At 33.6% G+C, this 23,907-nt stretch overlaps 3 protein-coding genes across 5 annotated transcripts; 2 read left to right on the top strand and 1 right to left on the bottom strand.

The window, feature by feature from the left end:
- Window positions 1–432: 432 nt before the first annotated feature.
- Window positions 433–1,610, top strand: DFL_009923 (uncharacterized protein; the record flags this gene model as incomplete). Its single annotated transcript, XM_067639882.1, has 2 exons — window positions 433–1,021; window positions 1,105–1,610. The coding sequence occupies 2 exons, from the start codon at window positions 433–435 to the stop codon at window positions 1,608–1,610; spliced, it is 1,095 nt and encodes a 364-aa protein (XP_067487626.1).
- A 454-nt stretch (window positions 1,611–2,064) lies between these two features.
- DFL_009922 (uncharacterized protein) lies at window positions 2,065–3,782 on the top strand (the record flags this gene model as incomplete). Of its 3 annotated transcripts, none has more annotated exons than XM_067639879.1 (5): window positions 2,065–2,308; window positions 2,368–2,568; window positions 2,633–3,114; window positions 3,170–3,389; window positions 3,445–3,782. In XM_067639879.1, the coding sequence occupies 5 exons, from the start codon at window positions 2,065–2,067 to the stop codon at window positions 3,780–3,782; spliced, it is 1,485 nt and encodes a 494-aa protein (XP_067487623.1). The 3 variants fall into 3 exon arrangements, with proteins under 3 accessions (XP_067487623.1, XP_067487624.1, XP_067487625.1); XM_067639880.1 differs by having other exon boundaries at window positions 3,167–3,389; XM_067639881.1 differs by having other exon boundaries at window positions 2,630–3,114; window positions 3,167–3,389.
- Window positions 3,783–21,726: 17,944 nt separating this feature from the next.
- DFL_009921 (uncharacterized protein) lies at window positions 21,727–22,511 on the bottom strand (the record flags this gene model as incomplete). The annotated part of the gene is made up of 2 exons (XM_067639878.1): window positions 21,727–22,254; window positions 22,347–22,511. 2 exons carry the CDS (start codon window positions 22,509–22,511, stop codon window positions 21,727–21,729), a joined length of 693 nt encoding a protein of 230 aa, XP_067487622.1.
- Between the last annotated feature and the right edge of the window lie 1,396 nt (window positions 22,512–23,907).

Genomic DNA, 23,907 nt, shown 5'->3' with positions numbered 1-23,907 from the left:
ACTAACAGAATTCAGATTTTTTAATTTAATTAGAAGCATAAAGCTAAGGAATACTACATGAGATCGTTCTGTCGGGCGGGAAGCAGCATGGGAGCTTCTACAGCGCTGTATAAGCTCCTCCCAAAACCTGAGGATTCAACATAAGCTATCATTTCCATGTTCCACAGTATATAGCTCCAGCAGCCCGCGGCTGTACCCCTGAAGCAATATACAATATATACATGCATAGTTAACAATATTCTGATTTTTTTTAATCATGTATGATAAACTGAAGCTTTTTTTTTAAAATACCAAAACTTATTCTGTTAGCCTCACAAATCTCTCTTCCGAAATCATACATCTCCGCACCAAAACTATATCGTAACCTGCAAAATCACCTAGATTTTAAACCAAGACCTCAAAATTAAAGCCCCCCCCACCTGATTATATAAGATGGCAGACGGAGATTATGGTTCCCGCACGGTCAAGTTCAAGGCCTCCTCGCAACCATGGACAGTTGATCAAATTCGAACCGAACTTTCAATATCTGGGGCCAGCTTTAACCCAGTATGGCTGGCGTTACGCAAAGACGTCGAACAGATCCTCAGGAGTCAGACACCGCCTGTCTTCACAAAAACTGAGGCTGGTACTGGAACTGTTTGGCCGGCGATTCTTGAAAAAGTTCGTCTTCTTCCTTATTTTGCTCATATTACAAAAGAGCTTAATGACCCCCTTCCCGCCACCATTGACCCAGATAACGACGATGACTATAAAGCGGCTGTACGAGCCCGCGAGACGAAGATTCGCGCCATTGACGAGATGGTAACCGCTTTCGGCAAAAAGCTAAAGTCGAAAGAAAAAGCCAAGATTTTAAAGGCTAGGGCTCCTATTGAGGATGCCATCACTAATAGTGCCGATGCAGACCCTGACGCAGCGGTTAAAGCGCTTGATCAGCTTTATCTGGGTCAAAAAGTCCCTAAAAGGGCAAGGAAGAGAGAGTTGGAACTCTCAGTTAACCTGGAACCAAACCAGGAAGAACTTGGTAAGCCTCCCAGAGATCCGTTCAGGCCTTCCTGCCTACTTAGGTTTTTTTCAAAATCCAAAACTAATATAATTTGTTTATAGACCGGGCTAAGAAACGGGTCCGAACTGTTTGCAACCCTCCGAGGTTGGTACTGGGCTGGTTAGTCGAACCAGATACCAATCTTGGTGTTTTGGTTGCCGGAAATCCGCCAACTGCTTTAGCAGATTTCCGATATAATACGGCAGACGTCGCTAAGTTCACTGGTTTGCTCAAACAGCCAACTTTGGCTAGTTTGAAATCACTCTTCAACGATCTCCTTCAGGTCGGTGAAGAGCCAAGGTCGGTCTGGGGGTTCACGGAGGATAGAACGGTAGAATATAATCTACCAGAAAATGAACCTGTGGCAACGGCCACAACAGTTGGTGGAGGGACCAATGTAGTTCCTGCTGGTATGCATTTGCGTACCAATGCAGATGTTTTGACTTGGTTGGTTCGTTGTCAAGATTTGAAGGCCGCATATTTGGTTGTGGTCCTTCATAGAGCTGGTGGAGCTGATTCACCACCCCCAGCGCGTCGACCCTGGCTTGATGCCCCAGATTTTATTTGATTGTATTGTATTGAAAGATTGGGTTATTTTTAGACCCTATATATGTATTTTATATATTTGGAATGAAAACTGCTCGAGGCCTACATGGCCCAGCTAGGAAGAACTTCAGAACTGCGCTGGTTAGCAGTTCGATCAATCAACATTTCCATATGTGGTGTTTTTGTGGAATACTAAGCTCGCGATGATAGTTTGGTGGTGAGAACATTATTACCCGATTGGGATCTGCACAGCGCTTTGGCATCCTACTCAAAAAAGATATCACATATCACATTTCACATATCAAATTAAGATATCTAGCCCCTTTTTCCATTTCTCCCTAAACAATCATCAGGATATTCGTAAAGTTCCACTGCACGTCGACATCGAACCGAGACATCTTTATCATTTTATCAAATCTTCAAAATTTAGTCTCTATCATTAGCCAGTACGTATAGTACCTGAACAAGCCTCTGTCATGCCTAGGAAGCCACAGACTAAAAGTGCCAAAGTCACTAAAAAACAAATCAAGGCCCGGGCAAAAGCGACACATCGGGAACCAGCACCAGCAGCACTACCAGCAACCCGTACAGAAACCTCGGAAGTCGACACATCCTCTACAGTAGAAACAGAGAAGTTTTCAGACTTATCTCGGGAGGATTTAATACGATTGCTTCTTAAAACACAACAGCCCGTTCCTGTCACTGACCGGGACCAGCGGAGTACTGATCCGTCTTCATTCTCTGTTCACCTTTTATATAGGAACTAATTTTTTTCAAAGCTATTTTGAACAATCCGGCAGAGGCGGATACGGAGCCTCCAGCAGAACCAGCAAGCCAGGTAGAGGCAGACACAGAGCCTATAGCAAAACCAGCAGAACCAGCAAAACCACAAGAGACTTTAATAGAGTCACCCACAATTCCGACATTTCAACAACATCAATTAGAGAAAAAGACGGGACGTCGTTTGTTGGAAAGGTCAAGTAAGTTAATATTTAAATAATTCTTTTATTTTCATATGGGCCCGTACTGAACTGATATAAGCAGATTCAAACCTGACAACAGCCACCCGAGCAGCATCTGAGGTCTCCAGTATTACACCATCTCAATCCATTTCTCAATCGGGTTGTACGGAACTGCTCGAGACAGCCTCGGTCGTGAGTCGTTCCCGTAAAAACCGAACTAAGGCGACGAACATTCCACCGACATATACCGAATATTTTAATCTTGTTTGCATAGATCTCCATGTCTATTGCATTACAAAAAATCCATTCCCGGACACTGGAGAGGTTCGGGATGTCTGGGAGCAGATATTTGCCTCTCGTGGTCTTGCTTCGGCCCCTTTTCTAAAGTCAGTTCAAGTACAAATTGAACAGTTTCTTTCAAGTTTTCGAGGTCATGTAGCAGACGCTGCTCGGAAGATTATCGAGTCCGAATATGTCCTCCCCTTCTCTATACCGGCTCGAGCAGAACGAGTCAAATATCTTCTGGAAAAAAACAGGTTTCTTTCTAAGAAGGATTTCTGGGATGTAAGTCAGCCAAACATTCAAGGCCGCAGCGGTTCTGTACTAACCTCAGCAGAAGCCGAGTCCGCCACTGTTCTCTTCTCCAGTTATACCCCAAGTACTGATTCGATATTTCTGTAATACTTCTAATGGTCATTGGGTCAAAAATCCGACGCTATATCGAGAAGTAAATGGTATCACTATCTCCTGGGTCGCTACAGTTCTGTGGGGGGCTTTAAAAAGACTCGAAACCGGTACTGTCGATTCAAGTTGTACTTTGAAATCTTTAAATGGACAACGTAAGTAGAATCCACCTATTCATGGAGATACGAGGCTAACGCAGGGCCACTCCAGACCAATACATGATCTATTTAGAATTCTGGAGAACTCGTCGAGAATTATATCAAACCAATATCATATCGATGCTGTTGGTACCGATCAAGCAGAAACTAGACGCGTTCGGGGTCTTCAAAGACAAGCACCACGTCGTTAGCATTCCAGAGGATACCCAAGAATCATTAGATATGGAGGATGCTTTAGTTTTACAAATTGAAAAAAATATTAAATCGGTGAAAGGTGCCGACAACTTACGAGAGGCCCGTACAGATCCAGAGGGTGCCACTGAAGACCCCCAAGAGGCCGATGCATCTTCCCCCCTTTCCTTTCATTCTGAACTTGATACCCTTAACTAAATCATTGATTTCTTGTTTATTTAATGATGTTATGGCCCTGTATATATCTTTCCCGTCACGAAACGTGCAGTCTGGTTCTTATGAGATATCCGACTGAAAAGTTTAATGTTTATTGTGATTTTTTCAACCGTATTTTTATTATCTCAGATGGTCGTATACAGTGCCTCCGTAGATCCGAACAAGACGCGTCCGATGGAGATTATTTTTGAGATGGAAACCGTTCCTTAGGATGTAAACTGTTCCTTAGGATGGAAACCACTCCATCCGATGCAAGCCCTTCTTAGGATGGAACGGGCTCCTTAGGATGGAAAGGGCTTCTTAGGATGGAAGGGCTCCACCCGGAAGGCAGGTTTCCATCCTGCCCATCTTGCCCATCTTGCCTTAGGATGGGCAGGATGGAGCAGGATGGAAATGTGTTTTTTTCCTGATGGTTAATAACGCTATAGCCTTTAAAATGAAGAATTTATCTTGTATCCTCTTAAATACGTAGTATTTATTATTACTTTTCAATATATAAAGGCCTATTTCTTTATCGAAAATTAACTGTGCTATAATAAAATTATTTTTTTTAAAAATATTATTCTAAGATGTAAAATATATGTTTATCTTTTTTTCTTGTAGTTTCTTGACAAAATATAAGTTTAAAGTTATTTAGAGCGCGTATAATATATTATATACCTTCAAGATAGTAATATTAGTTTTTATAATAAAAGTTCTGTATTTTTAAGCGGGTATAATTAAATTATTTTTTAATTTTATCTTTCTTTTTATATTGAAAGAAATGTAAGTTTTAGATATAAATAAATCGTAATTTTTATAGATTTAGTTATTTGCGCTTGAGTTTATATATTATAATTCTCTAGAAGCATTTTTATAGATATTTCTTTTGATATTAGCTCTGTATACTGTTGTTATGTTATAAGGTTTAGAAACTATAAAATAGAAGGAAACGTTCTTCTTAATTCTCTAATTTAAAGGTTTAAGTTTTAAATACTTAATAAAGCAGCGTTCTTCTGGATAGCTTATATTTTTATAAGTGCCGCATAAAGAGTAGATTATCTTATTCTTCTTTTGAAGAGTTATATCCCTAGTATTAGAGCTAAAACCTACGTTTTCTTCGGTATTAAAGTGAACTTTCTTTTTCATACCACTTTTCTTAGTTTTATTATCCTGATTAATTGTACGTTTAAACTTTCGTTTATTTTTTTATGTGCTGCCAAGCCGATAGCGTCCGTAGCTAGTAATGGTGTAGACGTAGAAAGAGCTTGAAGTTTAGTACTCTTCTTTTCTAACTTTTCATGTCTACGGGCATTACGCCTATAATAAAATAAAGTTATTTACTTAAGAATATAATCTTTTAAATGTTTAATTATATATGTCGTCTTATCAGTAGTATTTGTTATATAAAACTATATAACTATATAGATGTTAAGGTGTTAATCTCTAGTTTTGTTTAATACCTCTTTAGCAGCATTAATAAGACTTAACTGTAGAAAGGTAGAAGATAAAATATCGCTTCTTTCCTTTTATATTTGTATAACTATCTTGAAATAATACGAAATAGTTATATATATATCATATTTCTCTAGCTATACAATAAGAGAGAAAAAACGATTCTTAAGCATATTTATAACGCCTTTAATATTAAGTCTATATTTCTCCTTAAATAGATTTATCATAGCTTTGGATAACAAACCGGTAAAGATATTATATATATCGTCATAAACTAATTTTTGTATAATATTGTTAGCGAATAACTTAACTGCTTTATACTTATTTAACAGTTTAGCGTCTATAATGTCTATTATTTTAGTAGTAGACGAGGAGATTTTAGCTTATTCCCTAGCATCTTATAAAGATTTTGAGGTACTAGCTGATAGCGCTATAGGAGTATTAGTAATAAATTTTAACAGCCTATAGCCATACTTTATATACGATTTTAGTACTTATTTAATTTTATTAAATTAGACCTAGTAGTTACGGTTATTTACGGCTAAGGTAAATCTGCTTGAAAAAGTAATAGATATAGACATTATATTCTAAGAAATATATTATGCAGCGTTATATCGAAAATTTAAAAAGCAGGGTAATTTTTGCGATTCTAAGGTTACGATCAGTAAAAGTCTATAAATACTGCGGTAAAGCGTGAAAACAGCTGAAATACGTTGTACTTAGTTAGTAGATACTCTTCCTAAGATCAGGAAATCGTGCTAATAACGTGTTAAAAGTTCTACAGCTCGTAAGTACGCTGGAAAGTATGTAGGTCTGTGTATGTATGATTGATGATCGATCGTTTAGATCTCAACACATCGTAGATCCGCCTGTATTTATAAAGCGGTACGTATAGACCCGGCACTACGCCTTATACGGTATATCGCAACAATAATAAAACTATTCTTGCATATTTACTTACGAGAATTTGCCTTATAAAATTTTCTTTTATGAAAAACTATCTCGAAGGAAAATCCCGTATGAAATAACGTCTATTCTATGACCTGTAGTACGTACACAGAAGAATCCCGCACACGAAATTCATTTTTATAAATTTTTCGGAACAAAAAGGGAAAATAGTGTTACAGCTTTGTCATACGTTTTAATTAAATTAGGCGAAATAGTTTAGCGTATTAAATATTAGTTTTTTCTTATAAATTTCTTTATGACTAGTTTGTTAATATGTTTACAATTCTTACTTTATGTTTGTTATTTATTTAAATATTTTATATATCTGTGATTCTACTAGTATTTTTTGACTTTTTATGTTGACTATAACACATATTTGATTTCGCATATCTTTGTAACAAACATATTTTAGCGAGTAATTATGAGCGACTCGGACGACTATTAAAAATTGCTTAAAACGCCTAAAACACTTACTTGATTATATTAAAATATTTATGCGTTATAAAAAAAAGTTTTATATATATAATATTTTTTGATTGATGATAATTTAAAATTCCTTCTTAAACTCCATTAATCAACTTATTAACGGAAACTTCTATTGAATAGTTATACCTAACTATATTACATATTCTACTTATAATTCTATTCATTTATTTGAATACATAATTTCCTACATTGAGAGACCTGAATAAATAGAGTTGAGAAATTAGCAAGGTGCTAAGCTGTTTTGGGAATCCCGCCAAGGAGACCTGGGACAGGTGTAACATAGGGCTTATTTAGGCTTTTACTTTATATAGACTTTCTAATCTATACAGAAATAAATCCTGTCCAGTTCAATACTTTATATAGACTTAACTCCTGTCCAATTCAACACTCTATATATCTAGATATTTAATTTAGACTTAATTCCTATCCAATTTAATACTCTATATAGTCTTAACTCTTATTTAGTTCAATACTCTATATATCCGAACGTTTAGTTTTGTCAGAATATCTTACCCTCGATATGACCTTACCAGATACAGGGTAACTGGTTACCCTGTATGTGCCTACTACTTACCCTGTATGTGCCTACTACTTACCCTATACATGACTAGCTTAGTCACCCTGTATGTGCTACTCTCTATATATAAACTCTTCGACAGAACACTTTAATTTAAAAGCACTTAATCAAGTACACATCACTCCATCTAATCTTCTAACAGGTTATAAGCTCGGCATAACTATAATCTACATCACGACAGAAACTAATTTCAATTCTACAACTTACTATTTACAATGTCAGAATAAATCGATAACTCCAAAGAGTATAATTCTATTACTTACTATAAGTGCAAATACGGAATCTGTCTTCAACTTACCAATTCCAACTATTACGAATAAAAGGAATAGTTTATGCAGTTAATAAGTCGTACTAATCTACTTAAAACTATAATTAACGAAGACGAAAAACTAGAAAAATTAAAACGAGTCTTTAAATTATTGTACATCAAAGTCGTAAATTCTATAAGTGAATCTACTAGATAAATTAGAAGATCGGTTAGTAAAACTTCAACTACTAGAGCCATAACCTCTAAAGCAACAGCCTCTAGAGCGTCAAGCTTAAGGGCACTAGCTCAAACCAACAGCCAGTCTGAAGACGAAGAAGACAACAAAATCTTAGACACAGAGACTTAATCAGAACATTCAATTTATATTTTAGACTTATATACTATTGACGATCATACAATTAAAGGAATAGTCATGCAATAAAATCTATACCGCGGTTATCTTATGTTTATACTAAACAAAGATTACAAGAACTGGTAAAAATAAAAAAGAAAGGCATTAGTTCTTCTTATTTATTATATCAATAATTTGCTGCAGAGAATTTACTCCGAACCGACTACTGTAGCTTAACTGTAGAAGGAGCTTAATAAAGCTTACGTTTTAATTCAAAACTTTAACATAGCTTTTAGCTTGCATATTTCTTTTTTCAAAATAGAACCAATCTTAAATAAGAAATAAGTTAATTGGCTTAAAAAACTAAGAACCGTTCAAGCACAGCTTGTCGATACTAAGTATATAATAGCTGATAATATACTCAAAGACACCTATCTGTTAAAGTTACTAACTTTATATAAACTCACGATTGACACTATTTGGCCTATAATCAAGAATAATTCAAATATAACGACCTATCAAATTCAACAAATTATTCAGAAAGTTAAGATCCGAGAAATAGTATACTCTAATTATATAAAAGATTCTATCGCCTAAGCTAATTACGCTAAAGGAACTCTCAAAGGCGCTTTTAAAAGATATAGGGATTCTAATAAAAGTAAAGACCGAAAAAAAAAGAGTAAATAAAAAAGCAAGGATAAAAAACGAGGGAATCACCGAAATTATTTTAATTAGAGAAATAGCGCAGAAAACAAAGACAGCTATTATTATTACAACTAATATAAGTACTTTAAACTCAACTATCTTATAAAAGAGAAAGCAGAGCAGCGTAGAAAGGATAGGGAAGCCAAAAGAAGAGGAAGAGCTAAAAAAACGCAAATAACAGAAACTTAAAAAGAAATTACTGAAGAGGAGCAGAAGAAACTCAATTAGTACTTTAAAATTACAAACCGCTATAATCACATAGCTACTAAAGAAAGTAGAAGAGTCATAATCTTAGATAATAACTAGTTAGTTGATTTCAGCGCAACAGATACTTACACTATGAAAAAGACAGACTTAGCTAGTTACTGAATACTATCTCAACCACTACCTATTCACACAGCTAGTAAAGCCTATATCTACGTACTTAGGAGAAAAATGGCACAGATTTAGCCAAATCTCCGCATACCTGCTTTATAGATTCTCAAGATAGCTCGCAAGCTCCTATCCACACACACCCTCTGAAAGACTGGTTATATAACAGTAATTAAAGACACTACACACATTATTAAACGCAAAACTAACAGACTTATAGCGTTAACAGAATGGAAAATTCTACCAACCACTATATTAATCAGTTTAACTATTAACAAAGAAAATTCTAACTCAGAAGAGCTTAACATAGAATTTAATATATTTAATCTTAATCCAACATTAAATAAAGAAGTTACTTCTAAACCAGACAGTCAAGCAACCTTAAGCGAAAACGTTAAGTAATTCATGTTATAGCATAACAGACTTGGCTATATCAGTTATCAGACTTAAAAGAAATTAATAAAACATCTAATATCGAATATCTAAGTTAAAGAGAAAAATCTACTAGCCTATTAGATTTATATCTAAGCCAAAATACAATAAACCTATAACTGTATTAAGGCCTAACTTAAAAATTCTATTCTTTAAGAGAAAGTTTATAATAACCTATTAGGCAGACTACTACAAATTAAAGATAGTAAAAACTACTTCGTAGTCTTTATTAAAAACTACTCTAAATAAGCAGAAGTTAAGACGCTAAAAAGAAAAATCGACGTTTACGATAGCTTCAAATCCGTCATTATATATGTTAAAAAAAAAAAATAACTAGAAAAACCTAGCAAAATCCTTAAATTTTGCTGTGATAATAAAACGAGAGAGTATATCAATTAAAAGTTTTAAGGTTTATTAATCCGAAACGGAATTAAGCTTAAGACCTTTCCTCTTTAGTATCAAGATTCTAATAGCGTAGTTAAAAAATAGATAACTATTTTAATAACTATAGTTACCGTCATATTTCATAGAGTAGATTTACTTGTTTTTTTCTAAGACGAAGCTATAGTTATAACTATCTATTTAAAAAATTATTTACTATCTGCAGAGCTATTTGATGAAAAATCGTCATATGAAGTCTTAAATAGTTATTTATCGGATCTATTCTATCTGAAATTGTTTAGTTGTTTGGCGTAGTATTAAGTATCTAAAAAAAAGAAACAAGGTAAGTTCGTTATATATGCTAGCCTATATTTGTTTATAGAATATATTAAAGATAGCACTATTTTTTATAAAATCTAGAACGGAATAGGGTTTTATAACGAAAAGAACTTGAAATAAAAAGAAAATATATTTTCGGGTAAGAGCGGTTTAGTCAGAAAAATCATGCAACATGACTACTAGCTAAGGAACGGCGCTGATAATTAACTAGGTAATTAAACTTTTAGATTTAAGCACGTATATAAAGACTTAGCTTTGACCGAAAGTTATTTGAGTAGTATTATAAATTAAGGACCGTTATTAAAATTAAATATAAGTAAACTTGTAAGTTCGCATATAGAGTCACCTGTGGTATAAGACCAAGGTAAGGTAAAAGATAGATAATTCTTTAACTATATTAAAATACCAACTCCAGTTAAACGCCGTATAAGATTTGAGATTTTAAATGAACTATTATTTAATTCAGCTAATAGCAATATTGGTCTATAAAGATCAGAAATCCCAGCGGCTAGTAAAAGAAGTAGAAACCATTATAAAGATACTTATAAGCCAAATAATTTAGCTAAAGACTTGACTATAATCAGTAAACCTACATGCACAACAGGCGAATACTTAGAGTTATTTAAACAAGTTATTCGCAAATAACTATATAATAGCAAAAAAGCATTTAAAGACGCCTAGAATAGTTCTTAGGTACATAATAAGAATAAACCTACTATAGGCATATACCTAGATAAATATACGTCAGGTTCTTCTAATAATAACTACACTAAATTATATAAAGTTAAATATGTTAAGAGATGTAGAGCTAATAAAAGATGGCTGTTAAAGGATATAGTCCCTAACGAAGTAACTTAAAGCAACTATATTAATAGCGCAGTAAGAAAATAGGTACTCATAATAATTCAAAATAGAATTACCTCTGACTAAGAGCCACAAAGCTATAAAAAAGCTATAAACTACATCGAAAAAAATCGATAACATAAAATAATCTAAAAAGAACTCGATTCACATAAAACTAATAAATTTTTTATAATAGCAAACCTATCTAAAGAACACAAGGCTCTTATTTTAAAATAGGTATTTAAGATCAAAACCTAAAACGTGCTTATACGGTATAAAATACGATTAATAATCCAAGATAATCTACAATTTGGAACTGATTTAAATACATATATTTTTGTAGTTAAACTAGTAACGTTCAGACTCTTTATAATTATAATAGCTATACTTAATATAGAACTGCATTAACTGGACGTTAAGACTGCGTTCTTAACCTCTAGGTTATTAGAAAAAGTCTATATAATAATCTTAAAAAGCTACTATGAGCATATTTTTAAAAGGATTAAATAATTAGTTCTTCTATTAAAACATACGCTATACAAACTACGCCAGGTATCTAAAATCTAAAACATAGATATCGATGCCTTTCTAAAGACGCTAGAATTTATATTTTATAATAACGATAAAAACTTGTATATTAATAAAGTAAAAGGAATTCTAATTCTTCTATACGTAGATAATCTTCTTATAACGACAAAGACCAAAGGCAAAATAAAGAAAATTAAGAAGGCCCTGAAAGCTAAGTATGAAATATCTAATATAGAAGAAGCTAAAATCTTTCTAAGCATCTAGATCAAAAGAGACTATCAAAGAGAAATAGTCACTTTATACTAATCTACATTTATTAAGACAATTCTCACTTGCTACAGAATAGATTAATGTAATCTTACAAAAGTCCCTATAAAACGCAACTTAACTGTTGATAATAGGAAACTTCTAACTAATAACGCGATCTAATAGTACTAATAACTAAATAGTTAATTTATATACCTAATAATTTATATAAGACCAAACTTAACCTATGTAATAGGACAGCTAATTAAATATAACTCTAGACTAATAACCGTATACGCTGAAGTGGCACGAAAAGTACTAAGATACCTAAGCAAAACTAAGTCCTTAAGACTAACACTAAGTGGAAATTAAGAAGAAAACCAATAAGAAAATCTACTACTTAGCTATTTAAACTTAGACTTAACAGAAAACTTAGATGATAGAAAATCAACTAAAAGATACCTATAGTTTTTGAACAAAAGTCTAATCATATGGAAATCCAAGAAGCAAATTATTGTAGTCAACGGCACATAGCACGCCGAATACATAGCTGCATCCGAAGCAGCTAAAGACGCTATTTGGTTAGAACGATTAATTAAAACAATAGGAATTCAACTTCGAAAGCCGTTAATCCTACGACTTAACTGCATAGCTGTATAGTCATTGATTATTGTTAAAGGTTCTACAGCTCGTAAGTACGCTGGAAAGTATGTAGGTTTATGTATATATGATTGATAATCGATCGTTTAGATTCTAATATATTGTAGATCCGCCTGTATTTATAGAGCGGTATGTATAGATTTGGCACTATATCTTATATAGTATATCGCAACATTTTAGCTCGTATATGAAGCGTAGACGGTAAGAATCGCTGTATTACGATATATCTTATAACTTCGCATAATTACAATCTAGTAGGATCTACAATATAAACTGTAGTAACTTTAATACCCCGTTATATTTAATTTATTATAGTTTCATCTAATCATAGTGCTTGCGCAGCTCGTAGTATAAAATTACTTAGTTATAAAAGGCGCGTAATCTCTCAGTTATAGAGTATAAAATCGTTACATTTACAACAGTACATTTTAATGTCTTATAATAGCATAACTACTATAATAACCTATAGAACCAACTATTCCGTACAAATGTTGGATTAGACTATACGCTTATTAGCACTTATTATATTAATACAGATTTATACTTTGCAGCAAATAATTATAAATTACCGTACATATTATTACATATGGAAATCTTTATAGCTCTAGAATTATTATCTAAAACGTACGTAACTCTAAAGCTGTAGAGATATTTGTTACAGTTATATAATTTACTAAATTTCATATCACATCCCCAGCTTAGAGCTATGCTGTACAACTCTAAAATTAATGTAGACATCTAGAGTTATTCTGAAGAAAAAAAAGTATTTAATTGGCTGTTATTCGCCTTGTTTACTTTTTATTTTTTTATATCTTTAACTTCGTTCATAGCCCCAGCTTACTTTATTATTACTATTATATTATTTTATATCTTTATAACTTTATAACATTATTATGTCTGCTGCTGTTGCTAGTTACTTTGCTCGTGCGAACGCTATTTTTGCTAATCCGGCATTATATATTTATGCCGTATTTTGTCAGCAGTACTTCGATAATAATTATCTGTATATTGTATCTTTAAATACCTGCAGTAATAAATACAGTTCTTGTATAAAGATAAACTCTTTATGTACGTGGTATAAGTTCTATAATCTTATATATTTAAGAACATAGATGTTAATTTGTATTAAGTATAGAGCATTAAAGTTTCTCGCGCTTCTGGGCCAGGATGCAGTTTTATCGTCTATAATCCGCCAACGCTTATAATTGTTTTTGGAGATTCTGTCATATATCAGACTGCGGTTCTACAGGCGTATAGGTATAGTGCTAATATGCCAAATACCCTCTATAGCGTAGCTCTTAGTAGCCCTCTATTGTTATCAAATGACTGTATTATCGCTGGAGCAATATGAGGGCTAATATTGGCAGATAGTATGTTTATGCCCCAGTTTACCCACCTTCCTGCCAACCTAAACGTACGGAACCTGCAGAATCAGCTAGCTGCAGCTAATACAGCTTTAACTACAGCTAATACAGCCTTAACTGCTTCTAATACAGCACTGGCAGCTGCTAATGCGGCTCTAGCAGCGCACGGAGGAAGTGCAGGTAATAGAGCTAATAGAGCTAATGGCGCTAGAGGAGTAGTAGATAAGAGTACTACCCATGCTCAGGTCATTACTACAATTAACGCGGCACGAGGTATTCTAAGTGGTACAGCTCCCCTGCCTACTTTGCAGAATATAATAACGAAATTGGCTTATTTACGCGGCCGTATGAATGCGTAAATTATAGCTCTAGTTCCTAGATGGTACGTCAGCTAATTTAAAATAAATTTAGGATGCAAAATTATGTGTAAGCGAAAGACGCTGCTGCTGGAGGCGTAGCCTTTCCGCCTTAGTGCCTTGAGGGCCTTATCTTTTATTTGTTTATTCTGCGCGGCTGTTTGTTTTATCTGAGATTTTATACAATATAAAGTAAAATAATATTTTTATTCTTTTAATTGAGTAAGCTTATACGTATAAAATAATAGTTGTACGAACTAGTCGGTAGGGACTTAGTTAACACATCTGCTAGTAACTTCTTAAAACTATAATACTTTAATTTAAAAATATTATTTCTTATCTTTTTTCTAATCTAGAAGTATTGTAGATTGTAATGCTTTATCTTCTATTAGTTACCACTTGTTATATTTACGGTTATGGCGGTAGTATTATCTATATATAAAACTGTAGGGGGTAGAGGGAGTGTTGTCTGTGGTTAAAGCGATATAAGGATTGAGAATAATAGTTTCCAAAGCTAAATTTCTTTAGTTCTTGTATGATTAGAAGTTATTACTTCTGTTTTAATTAAGGATTTTATAATAATTGATTGTAGTTTATTGTTTTATGAAATAATGCTATCTCTTAATAAGTATACGTAGCTAAACGTTGACTTTCGTGTAATATCCTTTAGTTTATAGGTTTGTGTTTAATCTGAATTATTATATCTTTTTAGTAATAGAGGTAAATCCTTCTTATCGATTATTTTATTGTTATAATAGAGTAACTGTTTGTAAGTGGTAGATAGGTATTAGTAAGTTTATATTACTACTTTCCAATATTTTTTCGTAGGCGTATAGACATACTGCCCTAACTTTACAATTATATATGCTAAGTCAGGTCGGCTATCTTGTATAGCGTAATTTAATAAGTTAATTATACTTCGGTAGATTTTATAATCTTCTTTATTAAATGTGAGTTAGAAAACATCCTTCGATAATCGTACGCTAGAATCTATAAAGATCTATCTTGATTTACTATTAAGCATACTAAAACGATTTAAAATGCTTTTACAATATTCTTCTTAATTTATTTATAATATTTTAGAAGTATAATTCCTTTGTATTCGTAGATCCAAAAACCATTTAACTTTACTTATATTCTTGATTTCGTATATTTTTATTAGGTACGCTTTCGTTTACTATATTATAGTTATATCTTTTAAAAAGATTAGGAAGTTATTAACGTATATAACTATAATTATACTTTTATAAAAATACAAGTATTTATCTACTTCGCTTCTTATTATTTTATATAGAAACTCTTCGTCTGTAAATATATTATTTAAGTCTTCGTTCTATAGGTATGAAGCCTGTTTTAGACCATACAATGACTTTAATAGAAGCAGTGTTATAACTTTAGCTGGCGTTTTATAACTTACTAATAGAGTAATAAGTGTTCTCTTCTATAAAAATAGAAAAGTATTTAGAAACGTTATTTTAATATCTAGCTAGTAAACTTTTAAGTCCAGAATCGTAGTAATCACTAGTAAGGCTCGTATAGTACGTAAGTTGACAACTGACGTATACATTTCTATATAATAAATACTATAGTGCTATTTATAGCCTTTTATTACTAATCTGACTTTATATAATATTTCCGAATCTATACGCTTCCTAATAAAGACTCAGCGCGTATTTATTAATTTAATACCGTACAGTACCTCTAAAAGCGTAGTCCATATCTTATTATTAATAAATAATTCTATTTCTCTTTGAATTATAGCTAATTAGCCTTCTTTCTCTTTACTAGCTATAGCTTTATTATAAGATTATAATAAATCGAAGTTAATTAAAGTATCTTCTACAGTTATAAAAGTAATAATCTCGATAACCCTTATATACTGTAAATATTTGACTTTAAAGGATTAAATAATTATAGTACATAACGTGCGTATCTTTTTTATCTTTCTTAATCTTTTACTACGTTGCAGCGCGGTTTACTCTTCTACCTGTTTAACCTTAACAGTTTTATTGTCGATTATTTTATCTATAATTATTAGGTTATCTAACTTTCCTTGCTATTAAGCAAGTAGAGTATTAACTATTATTATAAAATTTAGCTTTCTAGCAGGTTGGCCTTTCAATAACATGATACTGATATATCGTTAGTTATCGTCGTATATCTTTCTAATATTAAGCTTATTCTGTAACTCTATATCCTACGAATTAGGAAGTATAGGTACTAATGGGGTTAAGATAACGTATGACTTCTTTTAGTAGCTAGAATCTGAAAAGCATACTTTATAGCTTTCTCGTGCGGAAGCAGAGCTATCAACGAATACCACGTTTTTAACTATAGAAACGTACTTCTTTGAGATATTCTAGACTTTATACTATTTTAAAATACGAGTATATCTCAGAAATATGTCTTTCCATACTTTATGCTAGCTGAAAATCTTCTTGCGTTTTTTCTTAAGCATTATAACATATACCAGACAGCTAAATAAGTATATATGAGTATAATTGACAGAATTTCTATTAAGCTGTTCTTCTAAGGATTTAAGCGTTTGTTTTCTTTTCTGCTTGGGAAGTACTAGCTTATTACTTGTAAAGCAGGCTGTAGATAAAACTTCTTACCAAAATACTTTTAGTAAGCTAGATTTTATTAGAATTATAGTAGTAAGTTCTTATAGCGTCTGTATTACTCTCTCAGTTATATCATTCTACTCGTATGCGTATAAGGCGAAAGATTCAATTTCGATACTATATTCTATATAAAAGATTTATACTTTCTTCTGTATGAACTTTTTTGTATTATCGAAGTATACAGTCATTACTCTAAATTATCAATCGTATTTATGTTCTATTATCGTTACGAATTAAATAAAATATACTTGATATTCTAAACAACTCGTAAAAGACTTTATTTATTTATAGTAGGTAACCTCGTCTATAATTATAAGCGCATACCTTACTTATTAATATAGCTTAACTATAAAATTCAAATAACATTTATACAGTAAAGCTATTGTAAATAACCCCACTATATCTATGTATATATACTCTAAGAAATATAACTTCTTAGAAATAACAGAATCTAGATTTAAACATATATTAGCTTTAAATAAGAAATATAGTTTATAAGTTAGATTCCCCTGCTTCTTAAAGGGTACTTCAACCTTAGCTCGAATTATATTTCTACAAATTACTCTCTAACTAATATAACTTAGTTTCCTATATTATTTTAATAATTCCGTAACTTCAGTTAGGAAAATATAATCTATAATTACTCGATATACTAACAACGCTATAACTTCTGAAATAAAGAATCTATCTTATATCTTCTTAGATATATAGCATTTACTATTACTTTTTAGTACGTAGAGGCCTATTTTTTCATCGAAAATTAACTATACTATAATAAAACCGTTTTTCTTAAGGATATTACTCTAAAGTATAAAATATACGTTTATTCCTCTTTCCTACAGTTTCCTGACAGAATATAGGTTGAGAGTTATTTAGGGCGTATACAGCATATCATGTATTTTTAAAATAGTAGTATTAGTTTCTATAATAAAAGTTCCGTATTCTTAAGTAGATATAATTGAATTATTCTTTAATCTTATCTTTCTTTCTATATCAAAAGAGACATAAATTTTAGATATAAATAAATCGTAATTCTTACAGATCTAGTCGCTTGCGCTTAAGTCTATATACTATGATTTTTCAGAAGCACTTTTATAGACATTTTTTTTAATATTAGCTTTGTATACCGTTATTACGTCACGGGATTTAAAAACTGTGGAATAAAAGGAAACGTTTTTCTTAATTCTTTAATTTAGAGGTCTAAATTCTAGATGCTTAACAAAGCAGTGTTCTTCTGGGTGGCTTATACCTTTATAAGTGCCGCATGAAGGGTAAGTTATCTTATTCTTTTTCTAAGGGGTCATACTTCTAGCGCCAGAGCTAGAACCTGCGTTTTTCTTAGTATTAAAGCGAACTTTCTTCTCCGCACCACCTTCTTTAGTTTTATTATCCTGATTAACTGTACGTTTAAACTTTCGTTTATTTCCCTTATGTGCTACTAAGCCGGTAGCGTCCGTAGCTGGTGGTAGCGTAGACACAGAAGGGGCTTGAGATTTAGCACTCTTCTTTTTTAACTTTCTATATCTACGAGCATTACACCCATAGTGAAACAAGATTATTTACTTAAAAATATAATCTCTTAAACGTTTAATTATATATACCGTTTTATTGATAGCATTCATCGTATAAAACTATATAATCATATAGATATTAAGGTGCTAATCTCTAATTTCGTCTAATACCCCTCTAGTAGTATTAATAAGATTTGACTATAAGAAGGTAAAAGATGAGATATCACTTCTTTCCTTTTGTATCTATATAACTGCCTCGAAATAACACAAAACAGCTATATACATGTTATATTTTTCTAGCTATATAGTAAGAGAGAAAAGACGGTTCTTAAGCATGTTTATAGCACCTTCAATATCAGACCTGTATTTTTCTTTAAATAAATCTATTATAGCTTTGGGTAATAAGCTAGTGAGGATATTATATATATTGTTATAAACCGATTTTTATATAATATTATTAGCGAATGACTTAGCTGTTTCGTACTTGTTTAACAGTTTAGCATCTGTAACGTCTACTATTTTAATAGTAGACAAGAAGACCCTAATTTATTCTCTAATATTTTATAAAAATCCTGAAGTACTAGCTGGTAACGCTATAGAAATATCAGCAATAAACTTTGACAACTTATAGTTATATTTTATATACAATTTTAGTACTTGCTTAATTTTATCGAGCCAGACTTGGTAGTTATGGCTATTTGCGGTTAAGGTAAATCTGCTTGAGAAGGTAACAGATGTAGACATTACGTTTTGAGAGGTATATTATGCAGCGTTGTATCGAGAATTTGAAAAGCGGGGTAATCTTTGCGATTTTGAGATTATGATTAGTAAAAGTCTGCAGATACTGCGGTAAAGCGTGAAAATAGCTGAAGTACGTTGTACTTAGTTGGTAGATATTCTTTCTAGGATCAGGAAGTTGTGCTGATAATGTGTTAAAGGTTCTACAGCTCGTAAGTACGTTGGAAAGTATGTAGGTCTGTGTATGTATGATTGATGATCGATCGTCTAGATCCTAATACATCGTAGATCCGCCTGTATTTATAGAGCGGTACGTATAGACCCGGCACTACGCCTTATACGGTATATCGCAACAATTATCAACCCCAAGCAGCATAACCGAACAAAACATGTGGACATTAAGTACCACTTAATTAAAGACATATATACAAAAAAGGAATTTCAGATTAAAAAAGTCTTATTCGCAAACAATCTAACAGACGATCTAACTAAACCCTTAACGAAACTTAAACACCAAAAGCACGCAACTACAATAGACTTAAAGCTCTTATAGAACATACATTCTTTTTCTTATCTTAACAGTTTCCACCCACAAAAGTAGTTTTACGATTAAGAAAAATTTTTAATAAAGCATAAATAACTACAATTAGTACGAAGGTCTAAACTCAATTAAGCATATTTATAATTACAATTCTACTCTTAAAACGGCGAAAATCCAGCCCCAAAGCTATTAGAACTAACTACTTAACCACGAAAATAGACATATACCTTAGAAGTACCCCTCCTATAGATCCTGCCATCTAGTAGATTACCCAAAGTGCGAAGGTAACAGCGTTTATTAAAACAACATCAAAAGTTATACTAGTTTAATACTAACAGTAAGTAAATATAATCAAAATACATATCTCGTATTAAGAAATCTTATTCACACCAAACAGAAATTTAGTAAAAGTATCAGAATATCTTACCCTCGATATGACCTTACCAAATACAAGGTAACTAGTTACCCTGTATATGCCTACTACTTACCCTATATATACCTACTACTTACCCTATACATAACTAGCTTAGTCACCCTGTATGTGCTACTCCCTGTATATAAACTCTTCGACAGAACACTTTAGTCTAAGAGCACTTAATCAAGTACACATCACTCCATCTAATCTTCTAACAAGTTTAGACTTAACTCTTGTCTAATTTATTTTATTATTTCCTTTATTAATTATCTATTTAAATCGCTATATTCGCTGTTATGTATTTAAAAATTAAGCAATAATTTAAATATTAATCTGTATTCACACTAGTACATTACTCTTGCCTGGTGATACTATTTGTGTATTACCTTGATATCTCGACTAGTCTATATACGATTTCTTACACTGTATATCGTTTCATAAATCGTTCTATCTAATTGATACTTAAATCCCGACTTGCTAATTTAGTAGCCATACTACGCATCATGTCTATACGCGAGGGGAATCCCTAGCTATACAATCGCATTACTTATTATACTAGTGATTTTTCACTTTCCATGGTTACTGCTAGCTATTACTGGTGTGCTGTAATTCGATTATTATTTCTGTCGTTAATTCTTCGAGCTAATATTGCGTACGATATGCTATATACGCGCGCAAATGTACGTATAGAAGAGAAATCCCCTTTCTTATACGCGCGAATAACATTTTGTATGTTCTTCTCGAAGGCAGCCTTGTCGACTTGAAAGAGAATGCGTTGAGCAGATTAGCGACAGTTTTGAGATTGTCGAGCCATAATTATAATATTAATGTTAATAGTACTAGTAACGCGAATAATACTGATAACGCTAGTGACGTTATTAATGTTGTTAACGTTGTTAATATCGATGTCGATAATAAAAAATTTGTCAAAATGCAGCGCGACGCTGGGTTTTCGCTTAATTTTGTTTTGATGTGGCATTCAACACAACAGCCAAAAACGCCAAAAATTTTGGCTTTAAAAATTAATATTAATTCAAATAATGCTTGAAAAGTTCTGTCAATTTAAAATCTTATTCTTTTTAGTAGTTTCTAAATAACGTGAAATTTTCAGATTTTTCTGATTAGAAATAAATTTATTATAATTTTTTGAAATTCAAAATTTGCTGTCTCACTTCCCAGTGTCTCACTTCCCGGTGGAAAACGTTAATTGCTGATGCGAAAATACATTCAACCAAACCAGGACTATAGGGGGTCCAAAGTGATCAAAACGGCCTTGCTTTTGTATAGAAAATGTGATCGACTTTTTATTCGTGTAGGCTGCTACCCGTCTGGGGTGTCAGTGTCACACCAACATTACAACGACACTCCGGCTGTTGAATACCAAATTGCAAGATTTTGTACTGATGTCAGCGGAGCAGGCAGGCAGGCAGGCAGGTAGACTCACAGACCCAGCGGCATAGGCCCGCCAGTCAGTGCCAGTACCAGTGCCAGTACCAATGCTGGCGCCGGTGCAGTGCCAGTGGGGTGTCAGGGCAGCGTCGTTCCAGTGTCATTGCAGTGTCATTGTAGTGTCATTTCAATATTATTTTGCCTAGATGGGTATGGGTAGCAACTTAACCAAATCAAAGAATTTGGGTTTTTTTCTCTTATAGAAATAATTCATTATTTCTTACAAAAGTAGGTAGTTTTGATCATTTTGGAGTATCATACACAACATCTTCCTTACATTACAATAATTCATACAGCCCGTAATATGAAGATGTTTATATTTATATTGTATAGAAAGCCAACAGTCTCACTACCAATATCGCCGTCTCAATTAATTAATTAAAACCTCTCCGACAACCACCACTTCAACTCCGCCGAGCCATTCTGGACCAGATCGCCATCACAATCAGCACTACCCCAGGATCGAACCCTCCACACCCCGTTGTATGAGCGGCTATACTTCGCCAAGGAGTCCCTAATGAGGTCGTAGATATCTGTATTGCCAATACGAACCTCCCAAGCAGAGTGATTGACCCCAAAGAGACATTGCGTCGTACCACTCTTCCGACTACTAAGGAGGGCGCGATATTGGTTCGGCGTGATGGACTTCCACCCAATGGCCCAGTAGCCTTTATTGGTGCGTGCCCATTCTTGAATGGCCATGCATCGTCCGGTCGTGGGTGCGTGAGGGCCTGTGTCACCGGTGAAAGAACTGTGGCGACACTTGTTCTGGTCCGTGGACTTGCCTTTCCACACTGGCGGGTAACGGGACGCAGGTGCAGGTGGATCCGCGGGCCCGGTTTGGCGCTTTTCCTTGTCCAGGTCTGTTACATCTTGCGCGTGGCTGATAAACCCAGCATCAATCCACTAAGAGGTGTTAGTATAGTTTTTCGCATATATATAACTAACTATATATATATAATATATGAACGAAACGAAAGGTTTTTGGATGTTCTTACGATCTCATAAGTAATACCGTCGGAAGCAGTGAAGTTTTGCGGGATCAGATTGGAGGAGTCCATGGAGACTGGAGCTTCCTCATTGGTATTTGCGAGGGGAATCGCAAGAACGCCTGTCACAACGACAGAGGTCGCGACGACGAGAGTGGAAAGGTGAAAGCGCATGTTTTGTCCAATTGTGACTATTGCATGCAGTGGAAAGGGAAAGAGAAGAGGATGTTGGATGTTCTCCAATTGAACAAAGTCTCCTTCGTGACAATGGCGATTGTACTGGTTTATATACTGATATATTTTAAAATTTTACATCGAATCTAAGTTCATGCTGCAGAAATTAATGTCAGTCCACTCCTAATACCCCTGACCGATTGGACTGGGGTATATGATATAATATCAGCGGCTCCGAAAAAAGAGTTTTGCTTGCATAGGAAGTCCAATCAAGGATTCATCGACGGAAGCCGGCAACAGCGCAGTCAACGACGATAAAAATAGGGTTAACTCGGAAAATTCTGCAACTGAACTTCGTGTTACTTCCTCTAGGCAGAGACCTATAAGTGCCAAGGACGGTAGTTTTGGGCCTTGTATGTCCTGGGCGGAAACTTGGCTATGTATTTTTTTTTGAAGCACTGCTGCAGCGCTGACTTACCGCGGGCGGTACCGGTCTATGATCATACAATCATCTTGTCTCGTGAAACTAGACTGGAAGTTTAAGGTAGTATTTTTCCCATAATTTCCTGTCCACACTAACTATCTGGGTAGGTCTAAGTTTTGATAGAACACAGTAATGACATGGCATGGGTGGATTGTGTGACCGTAAGATTGAGTCTATATACACTCTCTGTTTTAAATTTAAAGCCACAATTTTATAGTATACTAGTAGAACTCAAAAAGTTGGAAAATAGAAATCTAAATTGATAACATTTTCAACCGTCTACCTGAACCCACCGCCCAAATTCGCCTAAACCTGTGAGTACAATTTGAACTTTACTGTTCAAAATGTATATAAATAAACTGCTGCGGAATCAAGGAGGGGGGACTGTTGCATTTTTTTTCGGTGTAAAAAAACACGCGCACAGTTTGCGCGCTTAGCTTAGTATATACTCGGACGAATGGCTCGGGATATTAGATCAAGTAGTATTTATAGCACTGCCATGGAATCAGCGTCGAACCGTCATTTTTTCTTTCTTTGAATCTGAGTTCTGTGTGTTCAAGGAGTTGGGCTTTTTGTTTTATGGAAAGATTGTACAGGAAGAATAAAAAGTTAGAAATGATTTATGTTTTTTGTGTGTTCGTGCAATGAAGTCGGAAAAGCTGAAGAAATAAGGCGAACGAACTGGAAAGGCCAAACCCATTACCACCCATGATAATCAGGCCACCGGACGCTGGCTAACTGCCTCCCATATAAAAGAGAAGAAGAAAAAAGAAGGGTAGGAGAAAAAAAATATTCTCTAAACTAAATAAGTTACAACCTACACAGATCTTTCATCATTCGGGTCTCATCATTTCACCTCCTAACGTACTAACTACAAATCTTTCTCATCGCTTTCGAAAGAAGAAAGACGAA

Source organism: Arthrobotrys flagrans (genome assembly GCF_004000055.1).
Source record: "Arthrobotrys flagrans strain CBS H-5679 chromosome Unknown unitig_1, whole genome shotgun sequence".
NCBI lineage: Eukaryota > Fungi > Ascomycota > Orbiliomycetes > Orbiliales > Orbiliaceae > Arthrobotrys > Arthrobotrys flagrans.
Note: the sequence above shows the minus strand (reverse complement) of the source record. Positions and strands in the feature narration are given on the sequence as shown.